At 39.3% G+C, this 19,658-nt stretch overlaps 1 protein-coding gene across 7 annotated transcripts in view; it reads right to left on the bottom strand.

Annotated features, from left to right (window-relative positions):
- LOC134285314 (glutathione hydrolase 1 proenzyme-like) overlaps positions 1–19,658 on the bottom strand; it is a 768,131-nt gene that overhangs the window by 299,031 nt on the left and 449,442 nt on the right. For all 7 annotated transcript variants that reach the window (XM_062845885.1, XM_062845879.1, XM_062845881.1 and 4 more), the window contains one exon: positions 1,526–1,598. In XM_062845885.1, coding sequence (XP_062701869.1) covers positions 1,526–1,598 — 73 coding nt within the window. The remainder of the gene's footprint in view (positions 1–1,525; positions 1,599–19,658) is intronic.

Raw genomic sequence — 19,658 nt, 5'->3', positions numbered from 1 at the left:
TAATTGCCCGTTTAACCAATTTTCCCCTAATTAGTTCCAACTAATTGCGGTTAACCAAGCATTTTTTTTTTCCTAATGTGAAATTAATCGATGCATTATGACTAGAAGTGCCCATTTCCCCCTTTACCCCCTAAAACACCGTTTTTCTCGTTTGAGAAACAATTTCAACTAATTTAAGCTAACAAGTTAAGCAATTTAAGCTAACAGCTTAAGCCAACAAAACAAGTTTTTCCTCATGTAGAATTGATCAGAGCATATTGTCAGACAAACTTTGTGTCATTGATTGGAGGTGGTCATGTTGTCCTATTTTCCCCTAAAACACTTATTATTATTAGCTTTATTAGGGAGATTTTCAGCCCAGCCCGAGGCTGGTTCATGTCCACCTAAAACACTGTTTTAGTTAGTTGGAACAAACTTTTTAACCAACTAAACAGTATTTTAGGGGGAAATGGGGTGAAACGGGCATTTTCAGACTAACGCATAGCGCGAGGTGTATTCCATAGTATGCATAGGTCGATTCTATTTATGGAAAAAAATATTGGTTAGTTGCATTCAATTGAAACTATTTTTAAATCCAGAAAACCCGTAGTTTAGGGGAAGCAAAATAGGCACCACCACCCAAAGACACAGAACGAGGTGTGCCCCAAAATATGCGCTGGTTAATTCTACTTCAAGCAAAAATCGATTGGTTAGCCGCAATCAGTTGAAACATGTCTTTAATTCAGAAAAATAGTATTTTTAGGGGAAAATGGGGCAAAATGGGTACTTTCAGTCAAAGACACAGATCGAAGTGCGTCCCAAAGTATGCGCCGGTTAATTCTAAATCAGAGTGAAAATGGTTGGTTAGCCGCAATCAGTTAAAACTATTTTTTAACCCAGAAAAACAGTATTTATAGGGGAAAATGGTGCAAAATGAGCACTTCCAGTCAAGGACACGGGTAGAGGTGTGCCTCAAGAAATGTACCTGTAAATTCTACATCAAGAAAAAATGGTAGGTAGCCGCAATCAGTTGATACTAATTTTTAATTCAGAAAAAACAGTATTTTTAGGGGAAAATGAGGCAAAATGAGCACTTCCACTCAATGACATATATCGAGGTGCACCCCAAAGTATGTGCCGGTTAATTCTACATCAGGTAAAAATTGGTTAGTTGGCCGCAATCAGTTGAAACTATTTTTTAATTCAGAATAACTGTATTTTAGGGGAAAATGAGGAAAAATGGGCACTTTCAGTCAATGACGCAAATCAAGGTGTGTCTCACAGAATGCTCCTGTCAATTCTACATCAAGAAAAAAATGGTTGGTTATTTAATTCAGAAAAACAGTGTTTTTTAGGGGAAAATGGGGCAAAATGGACACTTACACTTAATTCCGGTGAATGAAAGTATCACCAATCGATTCCTTGACATTTTTCCATTCGGAAAAGATGGGCTTCAAAGATCGCAATCAGCCGCAATAATTAGGTGCCTTTTTGGGTCGGTTTTTCCCCACTGTGCAATGCTTGACGGCATTATCTATTTACTTACCTCAACCCGATATCCTGTTTTATATTAGGATTAACATGTAAGGAATCAAACATATGTTTGGACATCTCGAAACCTGAAATATAAATAACTGTTGTGAAAATGATAGGGAACTGAGTTTTTCGAACATGCAAGACGAAGTTGCCGTTCAATATGGAACAGTTTGAACAGTAAGAAATAACACCAACCACAGAAAACAAACAACATCGAATAATCACGTCTTTAACCCGTAAACACTAGAGTCCCTATTATTAGAGTCTGGCGGACTGTCACTTTCGACCGCAGACAATCGAGCATGACGTCATAGTGTCCTCACCGATAAATGCTACACCGTGACGTCATGCTCGATTGGCCGATCGAAAGTGACAGTCCGCCAGACTCTAACTAGACTGACTCTAGTAAACACTAACCTGGTACACGGTTTATATGTAAAAATATAAAAATGGAAAACTCCTGTATACTTTTTGAGTTCCATTTGGTCCAATATCAATTGTGCAAAGTTTCAGATCGATCGAAGAAACTATATTTAGCGCCCGCCATTCTTAGTTCTTCATACGATTTACTATGGGGAAAATTTACTTCTTCAAAGAAAAATCGCTTGAGGTCACCCATTGATCCCTAAAAATAAGTCGTTGAATGATTTCTGTAGATAACTTCACGAGGAATCAGATGTACGAAGACCGCAAAGCGATGCGACATTCGTTGACAAAGTTATTAAACCTTAACCGATCGATAAAATGACGTGATTTTATTATTTATTGGTATTCCTTGCGCTTTGCGGTCTTCAGAGGGTTTGTTCCTCGTAAAATTTCCAACAGAAATCATTCATCGATATATTTTTAGGGGTTAAGGGGCAACCTGTGGCGATTTTTCTTTGAAAAAGTGATTTTCCCCATAGTAAATCGTATGAAAACTTAAAACGGCTGGCGCTAAAATATAGTTTCTCCGATCGAGCTGAAATTTTGCACAGTTGATATGGGGCCAAAATGGAACTCAAAAAGTGTATAGGAGTAAAATGTCTTTTCGTGTCCCACGCTAGTAAACACCCCCTTCGATTTTTTTGGCGCAATATCTTTTTTGTTCTGAAACATGTTTCCCTTGAGTCAATTTTATAGTAAAGGGGAATAGATGTGCCAAGAAATGCATGGTACCTCAGAAAGGCATAACAAAAACATTACATTACACAGCGCAACATTGTTTTGTCTGAAGAGCAAACTTATGTGTCTCTGACTGATTTTGGGCCGCTGAATCCGAATCTGGGCTCAAATTTGCTCCAGCACGTCGCAATTTTGGGCTATACCTCAATTTATAGGGCAAAATATGCAATTTTGGGCTTTTTTGACTGCAAACCATTAAGCATGGAAGTATTAAAAAATATCAATCAATCAATCAAAGGATACATTGGTCAATTAACATCTAAATCAACGACTCATGCAAAATATTTCGTTTTACCAAATCAAATTTGATAGATTTAAGCATTTTATGTCAGTACCTTACATAAATTGCTCAAAACTTTAAAATTCGATTTTTCGTTAATTTAGATGTTAATTGGCCAATTTTTCCTTTGATTGGTTAAAAACATATTTCCATGCTTAATGGTTTGCAGTCAAAAAAGCCCAAAAACGTATATTTTGCCCTATAAATTGAGGTATAGCTCAAAATTGTGACGTGCTGGAGCAACTCTGAGCCCAGATTCGGATTCAGCGGCCCAAAATCTGTCAGAAACACATAAGTTTGCTTTTGAGACAGACCAAAAGGTAATTTTTGTTACGCTGTGTTATTTCATCAACGGTTGATATCTATAACAAATTTGGTTATATATGTAGATATATTTGTTGGAATCTATCTGAAAACAAGTTTGTAATATACCATAGTTATAACAAAGTCAGTTACAATAAATTAATATGTGATTTGATCATCTTAATATCAACATTAAGGACTGTTCATTAAAGAAAGTGGACACCTGTTTTTCAATAGAAAATATGTATTTTCGAACAAATTCATAAGTTTTTTTTTTTATAAATGACAATCAACATACATGTGGCCAAATTCACGTGAGTTTGAACATTTACTTGGCTTTTCGGAAGAACGCTCGAACTTTCCTCTTGATACCTCCCATTAGATTCTGCACAACTTTCTCCATAACATTTCGTTGTGCCGCAGGCCAAATTTTTTTGAATCAATCAACAGAGCTTGCTTCTCTTACATCTTTCTTAAGATGCCGCTTAATTATTGTCCAGTATCTTTCCACAGGACGCTGTTCAGAGAAGTTTTGTGGGTTTTGCCATTTTTCGACAAAATCGACTTTTTCCGTCTTGAGCACCCTCTAGTGTAGAAGAAGCGTAATAAGCGGATGCCAGATCCGCCTAAAACAAAAGAGGATCCGTATGTTTTCGGTAGATAGGTAGAAGCCGATTTTTGATACATTCCTTTCTGTTATTATCACCATTGACTGTTCCCGTTGTGAAATTCGAAGAACTTTTTAAGCCACATGAACGATTGGCTTGCCACACTAAAAACTTGTTCCCAAATTTTTCAGTTCTGATGTACCCTACATCATCCGGCACATCTGTCCCCTGCTTAGCGTTAAAAATAAATGCGGTCCCGTAATTGTATTAGTAAGCCAATTCTCGAAACGACAACTTTTTGGAACACCATTTGTGCAAAATTAATCTTCTAGTCGCAAAGCTAATACGACCTATCGCTCGAAATTTCTTACTTTTTCATTTTTCTTTGAAAGTGTTGCCGAAGTGAACAATGTTTTTACACACTGAGCAAAAATTCAAATTTTTTTGTTTAGTTTTAACTCTAAACTATTGGTAAACAGATGTCCACTTTCTTTAATGAACAGTCCTTATAACACACTCAGTTATAGTTTTCAAAAGGCAATATATAACTAAACATCCCAGATAACCACTAAGCACTGTTCTGAGCATTATAACGGCCATTAAACAGCTTTTCAGTGCTAAGTAGCTCTATATAAGCATTCCTAATGCTTATAGGCACTATAACCAGTAAGAACTTAATTAAGCCCTGTAAGCCTATATAAAGGGCCCAGCCTATATAGGGCCCATATAGCCGAGGCGGTAAACGCACGTGTATTCAGCATGACCATGCTGAGGGTGACGGGTTCGATTCCCGGTCGGTCCAGGATCTTTTCGTAAAGGAAATTTCCTTGACTTCCTTGGGCATAGAGTATCTTCGTGCCTGCCACACGATATACACATGCAAAATGGTCATTGGCAGAGGAAGCTCTCAGTTAATAACTGTGGAAGTGCTCATAGAACACTAAGCTGAGAAGCAGGCTTTGTCCCAATGAGGACGTTACGCCAAGAAGAGAGAGAGAAGAGAGAGTGAGAAAGCCTATATAAAGCCTACAAGCTGTAAAGAAGTTTGTCAGTGCTGTCACAGGGCTTGGAGCACATGACGTTTATATCAATCAAAATAGATTTCGACCAAAACAGACTCGAGTCGGTCATGATCAATACATTTTAAACATCCATGTCGGACGGGATTGACGAAACGGGATTATTTTTGTTGTTGGCATGTTTACCGGAATGGTGTTGTTAAATAGATAATGGAATTTGGTTGTCTTGATTATTCCATTTTTTTCAATCAAGACAAACTCCAGCTCGTTTCCCTCTTCTTGTGAAACGTTTCCCGACCATTTATATAAACATTGCTTCTCCTGCATCAATTTCTGCGTTCGTCACCACCAACCTTACCACTGAATCATCCTCATCCCATATCATTTTCAATCCTCGAAATGCCCAAACTATTTTTTGTTTTTCATGGTTTAAATACTAGTTTGATCACACCATTCCCATGGTGCATTGGTGGAGCAGATGGGAAAGGCAACGGATTTGGACTTGATCAGGAACTCGGAGGACAACAGCTAGAATCTGGATGAAGAAGCAAAAAAGCAACTTCAATGGAAGCGAAGGAAGTTAGAAAAGAACAGAAGATAAACATTTTTTTTCTTTTTTTTTGTCTCACTTTTGACAACTTTCGCTCCAGAGACTTGGTACGATATTTTAAAGTTGGCCGTATATCAACCGAATAATTCGCCAAAAGTGGCTTTTGAGCAGCTCTATAAGAGGATATAGAACCAATTAGCTCTGTTAGCCAGGTTCTACATTCGACTATAGAGCCGACTTAATGCCATTTTTACGGCTTAATGGTTACTTGGGATATTTTTCGGAGCTCCAATGTCCCAAGGATTTGTAAAAAACGGCAGCCAATTAAACGCCCCATAATAAATTAGAAAATCTCAATAAATAATTCGAAAATTGCCAATAAATAAGTAAGGGTGGGAGCAATAATAAACTATTAAAGTTCCATAAACAAATCAAAAAGTGCATCACGGTGTCTTTTTTGTATAACTTTATAAAAAAAAAATTCGGCATGTCTCAAAATTGGACAGAAGCAAGTTTGGACTTTCCCCTTTCATTTGCGACTATGACCAAAATAAACTGTCGGGGGGTCTAGAGCAACTTTTTTTTTTAAGTTTTTTTTTTCATTCAAATTAACGTTAATTTAGCCAAGAAACAAAAAAAAATGCAGTGTGAATTTCTTTATTAATAAGGATGTTATATTAGCTATTATAATGACTAAGCCTTCTTAAGGTGGTAGTAGAACGAAACCACGACGAAATTTCAGGAGCACATACCTAGCGAACCGAATGGTCAGTCACGCTGAAAAATTGATCAAATAGTTTATAAGGTAACACATGATGAATTAGAAATTTTTTGAATATTGATTTCTGAAAATTTTGAACTGGGACTTTGGAACGTCAAAAACGCAACGCAAATGTAAGACAAATATCCGTGAAAACAGTGCTCTTGGTAAAAAATCAGTTTCTGCCGGACATTGACTTGAGAAGCGGATTACCCTAAGCAAATTTGCTGTTGTTGGTCATTTGCTATAAATGAAAATCAAAACGTGGAAGTCCACAAGTACAAAAAGTTTCAGCGTTTATCTACAAGGAGTGGAATGTTGTGTAAATGTGACGTGTGTGTGGCTGCTCGTGTGACCTTGGCTCAGTTCGGCGGCTATCAGATCAACAACTCTAAGAAACGTGTGAGGCCTTTGGCGTCAGAGAATTCAAAAAAGGTACAGCAAAACTTTGTACGATTTGTTATTCCGAACTTTCCAAGGGCAAAAGGCATTCGTGTACTTGGAACAGTTCCAAGTTCCACATCCTGCGGTTCCATGTTCCAGAATTTTGTAATTCCGTTGGTTCAGGATTAGGACGATATGGCGAACTGGCTAGTGAGACCGTCCATTTTGATTTTGGTCTAACTTTGGACAAGTTGAAAGTTCCAGAGTCATCAGAGCACTACGACGATTACTAGCTTCGTTCAGTTGTTTTATATAACAGTAACCATTTGTAAAAACATACACAATTAATTTTTTAACATATCAGTTTGAATTCTAATAGCAATAAATATTTATGCGTTATATCATACCTTTTATCTTAGTATCACTACTCTTCTTTATGTACCAAATCTGTAATTCATTTTGAACAAGAATAGTGCGCATTGATACAAGTTTTAACACTTATGTGGCCGGCAGGGTACCCGGGTACCTTTTTCAATTTCAAATCTCGATATTTTAATGGTTATTGAGACTAGGATGTTGGAACTCTGTTAGATCTTAGAACTCGTGAATATACATCTATTAATGGGGTTGACCGAATTTTAAAGTGAGGAGGGGCAGGGGGAGGGGCTCCTGCATTTTTTTATTACGTGGAAGGCTGGCAGGGTACCCGGGTACCCACGAAATTGAAATGATCATACATATCTCCGTTAATTTTTCATCGATTTTTGGAAATTTTTAGCTCATTCAGCTCAGAAACTCATCATCTATCGGGAAAATATTTGGTTAGACCGATCTAATCACCGTGGTTTTGGGAAAATCCATATTTTTGGGAGCATGTCCTTATACCATATTGAAACCCACATTGTTAAGACTAGGATACGTTAAAGTGTTTATGGTCAACCATGGCCCCACGGGAAGCGTGTTCCGAAATCACCGTTTCAAAGTCAACACGTTTTATGATTCCAGGCCGGTCAGATACTATATGCCAAAGCAATTTTACGATGCTTGGTACCGAAATTGCTACTAACCTACCGAAAATCCCGTATATTGTATTGTATAAAAACATGGATTCGGAAATCCGGATTTTCCGGTACCTATGGTGATCGGACCGGTCCAACCAAATACGATTTCGATAGATAATGAGTTTCTGAGTTGAATGAGGCAAAAATTTTTAAAATCGGTGGAAAAATCGCTGAGATATGATCATTTCCATTTCGTGGGTACCCGGGTACCCTGCCGGCCTTCTACGGGTGTTTTTTTTGCTGGCCACACTACGGTTAAGGATTTTTTATAAAAAACAAGACTTTCCAAAACTACGAAACGTAATGACTCTTGTTAAAAAAGGTATTGACATTAAACCGATTGAATGTTATAATTGGCATGAAATAATGAATATTTCGTCATTTATTCGTTCGCATGTGCCTTAAGGGCAAACCGAAGGAAATATCCACCATTGCTCTGTTGCTACTAAGATGGTAATCTCAGATTCTACTTCATATTATGCAACAAAAACTTATCATTGTGTATGCAGTGCATATGCTGATTGGTTTTCAGCATCTTCAGTGCGATAGACTCGTGTTAGAAAGAGAGGCAAGATAGGAAAAATAACACGGCGTCCCGTTTCACTTTAATAGATTTTTCCACAAACTTCTTATGGTATTTCAAAGGTCTAATTTATCGCGAAATTTTATATGAGAATTCATCAGCGTTTTGATTTGAGGGTATACTGGGTGCCCTCCAGCAGCTTTTCTTCAAAAAAGTCCCATAGAAAATTCTATGTAAACTTTGATCGGCTGGCGTGAAAATACAGCTTCTCAATTCAAGCTGATTTTTTGCACAGTTGATATGGGACCTAAACGGAATTAAAAAAGTAGGTTGTGTAGGTAGTGAGACTTAACATTTTTCATATAATTGTGTCCTCGCTAATGTGCATCAAATGACACATTCCGTCAAATTTTGACTACACGCCAAGAAATTTGCTACTTTCTGTAGGCAGTTTTCAAAGTTTCGATTATTATTAGAAGGATATAAGTAAATCTCTTCATTTTGTTGCAAAAAGAATCAAAATCGATAGCAGGAGCCCGGAAATATCGCTCGATGAAGTTCAAAAACTGCGGTGTAGAAGTGCGTGAAATGTGTCATAGGGTATGTGTACCGTTCCTTGGCCTAATATGCCAGCCGCCTTGACAATTTTGACCATAACTCGTGAATTAATAGCAGTATAAATGATGTCTTCACTCTATCACGCACTCTAGGCAGTGCATGTTTCTGCAATTGGAAGTAAACTAGCATAAATATTCAAGAACTTACTTAATTACGTTGAAAAGATTCGATGCGATGGTATGCAACGTTGGTCTACGGTACAAAAATTGGCCTATTAGTGGATACAACGTTGGCCTATTGCTTTCCAAACGCTAGAACCACTTATTCGATAATTTTTTAATATTTCTGCTGAAGTATTATCACTGTTTGTTCACCAATCTTGCTTTCAAATTACATTTTCGGAGCCAAATTTTCACATAGCTATAAAGAAATAACTTAAACTGAAGTTCTTTCTTAATTTAGTAACGAAAACAATGCAACTCCATTTTTGTGCTATATTTTAACAGTCACCGCACACAAAATCTTTCTTCCCGTTCGTTCTTTCTGGTTCAATCGCAAGCAATGTGGTTGACGTCACTTTTTCGGTGTTGTTGACGTCACTTTACTGATGGGCCAAGATTTGGGTACATAGTGAAAAAAATGTCCTCAATATTCGGCCCACATTTAATTTGTAAAATAGTTATTTTTCTGCGAAAACAAATATACAAGATCATAAAAGCGTCTTTGACCGTCGCATAAAATGTTCAGTTATCGAAAAGTCAATTCGAAATGTTCCAGAATCAGGCCATTTATAATCATGTATATAGACTACCCACTAAGCCGAAGAATCATGGCGTCTACAAAAGCTAAACAAAGTGACATTTTCATTCAATTTTAATGCTCCAAAATGCTAAAATTGAAACGAAATGTTACAGTTGTGTGGCGCATAGCTTTTCCGATCTCCAGTTATGCGTGTTTGTATGAGTTTTTGGTTAACGTTAAGATAGGCCGAATGAGGGGACTATGCCAACGAAGCATCCCGATACCCTATGCAGAAAATTTTTGAAAAAAAAAATACTCTAGACCCCCCGACAGTTTATTTCGGTGTTGATCGTTAATGAAAGGAGGAAGTCTCAGCTTAATTGTGTCAAATTTTCAGACATGCCGAATTTTTTGTTTTGAATTTGTTCTTCGCAACACACCGTGGCATAAATAAGTAAAAACTTCCCTTAAATAATTGATTTTTGACCAAAAAAATGTCAGAATTTCTACATGTAAATCAACAATTGCAATAAAAAAATATAGTTTTCCCACCAAAAGATTTTGAACATACTACATCATTGGACTATGGTACAAAGACTGATTTGGCGGCAAAACCTTGGTGTGCAATTTAACAGGCAATCGCTTGCTGTCCGAACTCGCCAACGCTCGTCGGACTTTCAAAAGGGATAACATCTCTGTTCACATTATACCGGAAAAATTCTTGGATCTGTGGATTCCCTACACGCAAAACAAGAAAAGCTACCAAAAATTGAGATATGCCTTTTCTACCAATTTATGTATTAAAAACGTACAGAAAATGTGATAAATCATAATCCATTCGTTGTATTAAGATGCGATACACGGTTCCATAGCTTTCATACCACTACACACAAACGCCTCCATTCAAACCCGAGAAGTTGAACCGGGTTGCGTCTAAAAATAACTTTCGCTTCGCTGCTGAGCTTCGCGTCCTATTGTCGACATGGAATTTTTTACTTGCAAACAACAACCTGCTGGATGCGGGCTTTTCAGTGCACAATGGGTCTAGAGTCGTTTTTACGAAGACAAAAATGTTTCTGCCAAGTTCTGTCATTTCTTTTTTTTTTTCGTTTTTGTAAAATGATTACGGTCAATCAAGTGTGGCTTATCCAAAAATCTGATGATTAATTATTCTCTAAACAATATCAGAATGTTTTACAAAGTTAAAGCAAATTTACAAAAATAAAACATTCGATTGATTTGTCTTTATTCAAGAGACTTTCAGCCCTTGGATAAAACATTCTAATCATTAGAACTTTTCGAAAAGGTTTCAATAAATTGCAACTTTTTTGCCTTTGGTCATATTTTAGTCGAGTCCAACGATACATGAAGACCAATACATTAGTCACAAACTTTCAAAATTTAATTTAATTCGGTTCGCTTAGTCCTAAGGTACAGTAATTTGATAAACGGAAGTCAAAAACTAGATATAGATAGAATGGCTCTAATTTCGTGTAAAGTTGATTAATCAATCATGCCCAAATTTGCACCAATTAAATCAATCTCGTTGAGGAACAAGTAATCAAAATTTGAATAGTTTTGGTGGACTTTATAAAAGGATACAACTTGCTAAAAATGTTTTAGGCGATTTTAAAAACTTAGCATGCTTTTGTTTATACCACTAGGCGGTGCTAGAGGTCAAGCAAATTTTAAATTTAATATATCTCAGAATTCTGGTCACTTACAAAGTTGGTGTCTTTGACAATGTTGTTTGGTAGGTCAAGGGCTTACAGTTAATGGTCCACTTGTTTCGAAATTTTGCCACAAGGAAGCGCAAGTTACACATTTGCAAAATTATGGAAATGAATGTTTTTTTTCGTAAAGCAATCAAAAAGCTGTAATTTAGTTTTCTTTGAACATATTTAAGTCAAGTCAAAGGTTTTTCAAAGAGCTATATATTAGTCATAAATGTGCAAAATTTCATTTCATTCGGTTCACTCAATCCAGAGATATAGTAGTTTAACGAAGAACACTCAAATATGAAACATTTTACTAGAGTCACTTCAACTTCATGTAAAACTATCCAATCGAGCTCAAATTTGTACCATTTATAGCTAATTAGTTGTGCAACTAGCAGATAAAATTTGAGAATATTCCCTACACATTATAGAAAGTTACAGGTTGCTGAATATGTTCGAGATAATATGTAAAAGATACATGCTTCTACTAATTTGCAACTAACGCCGTCTACTGACAAGTAATATTTAAGTAATCATGGTGCTAAGATGTACGGTATGGAAATTTCGCAACTCTAATAAAGTAGTTCATATTTGAGTGTTCTTCGTTTAATTGCTATATCTCTGGATCAAGTGAACCGAATGAAATGCGACATTGCACAATTATTACTAATACATAGCTCTTTGAAAAACCTTTGACTTGACTTATACACGTTCAAAGAAAACAAACTTACAGCTTGTTGATTACTTCACGAAAAAATATCAATCATTTGAATGATTTTACAAATGTGTAACTATCGCCGCCTAGTGGACCATTAACTGTAAGCTCTTGACTCACTTAACAACGTTGTCGAAGACACCAACTTTCTAAGTGGTGAGAGTCCTGAGATATATGAAATTTAGAATTTGCCGTTTATTGGTGGAATTTCTAATTAAACGATCCATCACCATCCGTCATGGCATCGCAAATAAAATTATTAGAAAGCATTGAATCAGTTTAACCAGACATAACATAACATAACAATAATAGGGAATAGGGTCAACAATTGAAAATAAACTTTCTAAAACACAATATGTGTCTAAAAACTTAAAGCTGAAGCTTAAACAGTTTTCGCAAATACGGCTCTGCACTCATTGTGCAGTGTGGCGGCTGTATCACTTCCATCACCAAGCCACGTTTGTGTTGATGATGATGGCTTTCAGCCTCTTGTCTATTCATGTGCAGTTATAGCCGTGCTGGTTAGAGCGCAGGATACTGTGTATCACCATGATAGTGTCTCGGTTCGATTCCCGCTGCCGCCCGAATTTCTTTTTAAACATGTATTGGTATTTAATGCCGCCGCGGCTGCCATGATCAGTCTAAAAATAGAACAAATAATGAGAATCCAGTGCGACAGAGCACACGCACACATGCGAAATTTTCCTTTTCCAGATTCTAGGAAGCCAATACAATTTTTGGTATACTGCCACCTACCAATTTTTGTATTTGCAAGGCCCTAATACAATATTTGTATATGTTTCATACCCAATTGTATTAGAATCTGCCAATCTCAGGTTGCGTGTAGGACCGAATGGACGCAGTTAAAGCGTGTTGGATTTCGGAAATACGGCGGCCTTCTGCCGCCTCAGTTCCTCAATCCTCCATGCGGCTTCGTCGCATGGTTCGACCGTTGCTTCTTGCGAGAAATGCATTCAAGTTGATTTATCGTTGTTGCGCATTTATTGCTAAATTATTTTTAGCTTGCGTTTTGCTTTTGTTTTTCAATTGGTAATTTTTAAACTAAATATGAAAAAATCGAATTGATTTATGGAAAATTTAAACTTTTTTTGTGGAAAAGATTCGTTATTTATTGCAATTGTTGACTTATTTGTGGAAATTCCGAATTTTGTATTGCTCAAAAATCAAGTATTTATTGGAAGCTTTGATTTATTTATGCACTTTTTGATTTTTTTAATGGAAATTTTGTAGTGTATTATTGCACTTACCATTACTTCTTTATTAACAACTAGCTGTCCCGGCAGACGTTGTACTGCCATTTTGATTGTGATTGTTTGACATCTGCTGGGGAGTCATTTTGGCACCGCACTCTAGATTGGTTTTATTGTGATCGTTTTGAATTTCTTCCTCGCTCATAACAATTTCAGTTATTTCTCAATTGCTCTTCTTTGAAGTTGATTTTCGTAACTTTTTTCACTTATAAACACAGCCACAATGAATACGAATCAAACCCTGCAAGAGTCATCCCGATTGGTTCAGCCGTTCGTGAGTTTTGTTGCCTCAAAGGGACTTCAAAGTCATTTTTATATATATAGATTTATGATTTTATTATGAAAAATGATCACTTTTTTATGAATCGGTTATATTTTAATCGTGGAAAAATATTTCTTATACATTTACCTCTTGTGAATTCCTCCGTAGATTCCAAAAAAGTTTCTTTATGGAATTCTTAACAAATTCCTCCAACAAATTTATCAGGGATGCAGGATGAGAAAGCTCGTGATAATTAACTGCGGAATTAATAGAACACCAAGTTGGCACGTTATACCTATTTTCTTCTTTGGGTACTCCCCTCAGGAATCTCCAGAAACTCTCCCAAGGATTCTTTCTAATAATTCCCCATGTACTCTTCCAGGAACTCCTCCAAAGTTTACTTTGGAAATGCTTCCATAAGTAACTTCTTCAGGAACTCTTTCAAGGAATTCATTAGGAATTCCTCTACAGATTTCGTTAGGAAATTCATTCACAAATTATTCCAAAAATCCTTTGGGTATTGCAACATGCATGCTTTCGGGATTCTTTATGGATAATTTTGAAAATTTATTCAAGAATTTCATAGGATTATTTTCCAAATATTTTTTTAAAATTTCCGTCAGCAGAATTGCAGCAGCAATTCCAGTAATCCTCCAATAATCCTTCAAACGCTTCTCTCAAGGATTCTTACGAGGATTTTGTGTGAACCATTAGTAAATAAATGATTAATTTGAGGGTCGCTCTGTGATCCATGTGGTCACTCACTCTCTGTTGTAGGCTTTTTTACCCCATTCCCGGTACAACAAGTAAACAAAACTGTGCACTACCTACATTCACAACGAAACGACCATTTTCGTCCACTTCTTCCATCTGAATCAGATACCTTATTGCGTGAACTTGTTGTCAACAGTGATTGTTGTGAAGATTTTCTGCCGGAAAGTTGATTTTGAACGATTTTACTGCACCTAGTCTAGTGCCAGTTCTCGGCACCAGTGCCGAACTTTCAGCAAAATCAAATAGGAAATCTCTTCCTCACCCATATTTGTGCTGCCGAAGAGCACTCGTCTGCGTGTAATATTTGTTTTGAGCACTTGTGCGGCTTCAGACTGTGGATCCCGTTGCGGGAATGATTATTAGCGCATTTTCCCAAAAGTACACGCGGCAAATCCCTGAGGAAAGGAACAGCCGCGATTTTTGCTCCCCTTTTACTCAATTCTTATGGGAGATAACATTGCGGCGTTTCCTCAAGTGCGGTTGTTCCTTTCCTAGAGGATTTGCCGCGTGGAATTTCGTGCAAATGCGCGTTTGGAACATTACAAAGGCCGCGCGGTGTATCATATTCAGCAAACCAGTCAATACCTACGGAAGTGCGTTTGGAAAATATGCGGCAAGTGATATTTTGATTTGTTTTGCTGTGAGTTACCGGGAATTAACGCGGGTGCCCAAGTAATTCGGAACCCTATATATCAGTACAAATAAGTACAGCTTTTTGCGTATAGATAATCTGTGATTGACCATCTGGCAATCGAAATGGTTATGTCAAAAAGTAAGCAAGTCAGAAGTAAACTACCGCTGGTACCAGTACTCCATACGACCAATAGAAGTGTAGTTTTCCTGTTCGAGTAAATAGAGTTCACCCTCGGAACGAAGTGGTATCTGTAGCGACAGACTTCCGGAACGCTCTATGTGCGAAAATATATTTCTTCAAGAATTTCTCCTAAGGTTACTTCACATATTCCATCGAGAATTACACCAACGACTCTTTCTGGAATTACTTTTACTTTCCTTTCAAAAATTCATTCATGAATTCCTCCATGGCAATTCATGCAAGAAATTGCGGTGGGGTTCTATTTTCCTACCGAAATGTCCACCACTTAAGCACCATAAGGCTAGTGAACAACTTTGCCGGAAGAATATCATGATATGAAATAAAACATGTCAAACAAATGCATTAAACATTTTAATAAACGCTGGCCCAAAGTAGCGTTCCACGTTTGCCAGTTTTCAAATTCATTAGCTATCTGTACAACTAATTTAAAGATACACTCTTTGGCGAGCGTTCGTGTGAGACAGTCGCAACTTTTCGTTCGTCCGGTTTGTCTCCAGATATTCCCATTTCGGAAGCTAATTTCCATAGCGCTAGTTTTCCGAGTGATCAAGTGTTTAAGTGGTTATCCCTAGTGGGACGCGTGCGGTTGGCTAGGCCACTATTTTTGCCGCAAAAGTTCAGTTAGTTTGAGAAAATTTCACGTTTTTATTGTATCACGTGGCAGATTGACCGATTATCGAGCACAGCAGTGCAGCACCCCCCGCATACCACGCCGCTCGCGCGGCCGTGATCGGGTTCTTCCAGTGAGTACCAAGCTCATCGTCGTCGACAACAGCAGCCCACCGAGAGAAGAGCAGAGAGCGTGACGGGCGCTCAGCAGCAGCTCGCCTCCTCCCAGTGCGGGCGATCCGATCGCTGTCGTCGTCAAGCCTGTGGCTATACAGAGTGCACAAAGATAAGTACATAAAGTTACCCTTCGTTGTTCCCCCTCTCCACTGACTCTTTGATTAGATTTAATTTGGTATATAAGCATTTTTTTTTCTCACTTTTCCTGTAGCGTTATTTTTGTCCCTTGTTTTTCGATTATTTCTCGTCCCCGTGATAGTGTTAATTTTTGAGTGCCCCGTGGTGGTAGTTAGCTACCACAATGGGCGATGATGAAGATGGCGGGGGTACGTCGTACCGCATCAACGAAGCTACATTATTGGCATCGGATTGCTCGAGCCAACATGGCGATGTAAATGCTAATCCCTTTGTCTCCCTTCACCCTGACGCTTCTGCAATGGACACCAACAGTAAATCTGTTTCGACGTCCCCCCGCCTCAAGGCCTACCCTCCCGACTTTGGCGGGCCATATGTTGTTTTCTTCCGACCCAAAGGCAAACGTTTGAACACCGTTCAGATTAGCAAGGACTTGACAAAGCGGTTTTCTTCTGTTATCGCCATTGACATGGTTGGTACAGGAAAGCTTCGGGTTTCGGTTGGTGACCGAAAGCAGGCTAATGAGATTGTGGCCTATGAGCTCTTCACACTTGAATATTTCGTTTACATTCCAAGCCATCAGGTCGAGATCTCGGGGAAGGTCGCCGAAGGATCTTTGACCTGCGAAACGATCATGCAAGGCTGTGGTCGCTTCAAGAACCCTTCTCTTCCTCCTGTCCAGATACTGGACTGCCGGCAACTGCATTCGGTCTGCCAGGAGGGCGAGAAAAAGGTTTACACACCATCGGATGAGTTTTGTGTGACCTTCTCCGGATCAGCATTACCAGACCTGCTGGTTATTGGCAAACTTCGGCTACCTGTGCGGCTGTATGTACCAAAGGTTATGAACTGCACCAATTGCAAGCAGCTGGGCCACACTGCCCAGTACTGCGGCAACAAACCTCGCTGTGCAACATGCGGGGAGAGACATGTGGACGGTGCGTGTAAAACGCCACCCAAGTGTGTTTATTGTGGCAGTGACCGTCCACATGATCTCAATGTCTGCCCGAAGTACATACAGCAAAAAAAAACATCAAAAACGGTCGTTGCAGCAGCGTTCAAGGCGAAGCTACGCCGAGATGCTGAAGAAAGCTGCTCCGGTCGTTGAATCACGCAACATCTACTCGTCTTTGTCTCTCGATGATCAAGGCTCCGACTCTGAGGTTGGAGACGGGGTTCCCTTTGTTTTCAAAGGTGAAACGAGGAAACGGATGAGGCTCCAGAGACCAACCAAAAAACCTCGGAATCTGCCTAGCAGTGACCCCCAACCCACCGTGACAAATTCTAGGAGTGTTAAGAAAGGCACCAAACGTTCACCTCCTGGATTCAAAATCCAAGATGAACGGGACTTTCCTTCGCTCCCGGGAACATAAAAAATCCCAGATGTTCCAATTTTTTCGACTTCTCAGCCAGAGGGACAGCATTCAGAGAACCAGGAACAACCCCTTGGTGCTCCGATGTTTACGCTGTCTTGCATCGTAGACATCATTCTCAACTTCTTCAATGCTCCCGACTCAGTGAAGAACATTATTAAAGGACTTCTTCCTTGTGTGTCCCCTCTTTCGAAGCAGCTGGCTTCTAAAATGCCTCTTCTTGCGACAATCGTATCTTTCGATGGCTAATTTAACCACCGAGGTCGAAGATATGATTTCTGTGCTACACTGGAACTGTCGTAGTATAGTACCGAAATTAGACGTTTTTAAATTTTTACTTAGCAATTTACAATGCGATGTTTTTGCGCTCTCCGAAACATGGCTGACACCTGATGTGACCCTACCTTTTACCGATTTCAATATCATCCGCCTTGATCGATCCGACTCGTATGGAGGGGTGCTTTTAGGGATCAAAAAGCAGCACTCATTTTATAGAGTCGATTTACACCCGATGACAGGCATTGAAGCCGTCGCATGTGCAGTGACTATCCGGGGGAGAAGCCTAAGTTTCGCCTCCATTTATCTTCCACCGAGAACTGCGATATCTCGCAGAGATCTGGCTCACATCTGCTCGGTTATGCCTGAGCCACGGCTGCTGATGGGAGATTTTAACTCCCATGGTATAGGCTGGGGGGAACTGTACGATGATAGCCGTTCATCTTTGATATATGACCTCTGCGACGACTTCAACATGACAATTTTGAACACTGGGGAAGTTACGCGAGTGGCACCTCCAGCTAAAGATGGCAGTCCTAGAGACAGCCGATTAGACCTCTCAATCTGTTCGAGCTCACTATCGCTGGAGTGCACATGGAGGGTTATCCAGGATCCCCATGGTAGTGATCATCAGCCGATCGTTGTTTCTATTTCCAATGGCCCACAGCAGCTTCCATCTATTGGCATCACCTATGACCTCACGAAACACATTGACTGGGGGAAGTACGCGGAAGCAATCATCGACGGTGTGCAATCTGTAGAAGTCCTTCCACCGCGGGAAGAGTATCAGTTTCTCTCAGAACTGATCATCGGTAGCGCGCTCCAGGCACAACGTCGGCCAGTACCAGGTCCGTCGGTTCGTAGGAAACCCCCCAATCCATGGTGGGACAGTGAGTGTACAGAAATCTATCGCGAGAAATCCGCGGCGTTTAAAGAGTTTCGTAAACGCGGTACGGTCGAAAACTTTGAGCGGTACGCTTCCCTTGAACGCAAGTTTAAGAACTTGATCAAGGCGAAGAAAAGCGGTTATTGGCGTCGCTTCGTCGAGGGCTTGTCGCGCGAGACTTCGATGAAAACTCTTTGGAACGTCGGGAGAAGAATGCGTAACGCGTCGTCGGTTAACGAGGATCGGGAAAGCTCTCCCCGGTGGATTCTCAAGTTCGCAAAAAAAGTTTGACCAGATTTCGTACCCGTGGAGCGAATAATTCGTAACGTTTCCGAAGATAGGGATGACATGAATAGACCGTTTTCGATGGTGGAATTCTCACTTGCTCTCCTTTCATGTAACAATTCTGCTCCAGGGATGGATCGAATCAAGTTCAACATGCTTAAAAACCTCTCTGACGTCGCTAAGAGGCGCTTGTTGAACTTGTTCAATCAGTTCCTGGATAACAACATCGTTCCGGATGATTGGAGGCAAGTGAGAGTGATAGCTATTCAAAAACCAGGGAAGCCCGCGTCGGATCATAACTCGTACCGTCCAATCGCGATGTTGTCTTGCCTACGGAAGTTGTTGGAGAAGATGATTCTCTTTCGACTGGACAAATGGGTTGAATCGAAGGGCATGTTGTCAGATACACAATTTGGTTTCCGCAGAGGCAAAGGAACGAACGACTGTCTTGCGTTACTTTCTTCAGAAATTCAGCTTGCCTTTGCTCAAAAACAGCAAATGGGCTCAGTGTTTTTGGATATTAGGGGGCTTTTGATTCAGTTTGTGTCGATGTTCTTTCCGACAAACTCCACGAAAGTGGCCTTTCACCAATTTTAAACAACTTTTTGTATAATTTGCTGTTTGAGAAGCAGATGAGATTTGCTCATGGTGACTTGACAGTTTCACGAATTAGTTACATGGGTCTCCCCCAGGGTTCATGTCTAAGCCCCCTTCTTTACAATTTTTATGTCAGAGACATAGATGATTGTCTCATGGAAAATTGCACGTTAAGACAGCTTGCGGATGACTGTGTTGTTTCTGTGACGGGATCAATAGCAGTTGATCTGCAAGGACCATTACAGGATACTTTGGACAATTTGTCCACTTGGGCTCTCA

Source organism: Aedes albopictus, chromosome 1, assembly GCF_035046485.1.
Source record: "Aedes albopictus strain Foshan chromosome 1, AalbF5, whole genome shotgun sequence".
NCBI classification, from domain to species: Eukaryota; Metazoa; Arthropoda; class Insecta; order Diptera; family Culicidae; genus Aedes; species Aedes albopictus.
This window is presented reverse-complemented; position numbering and strand designations above follow the sequence as displayed.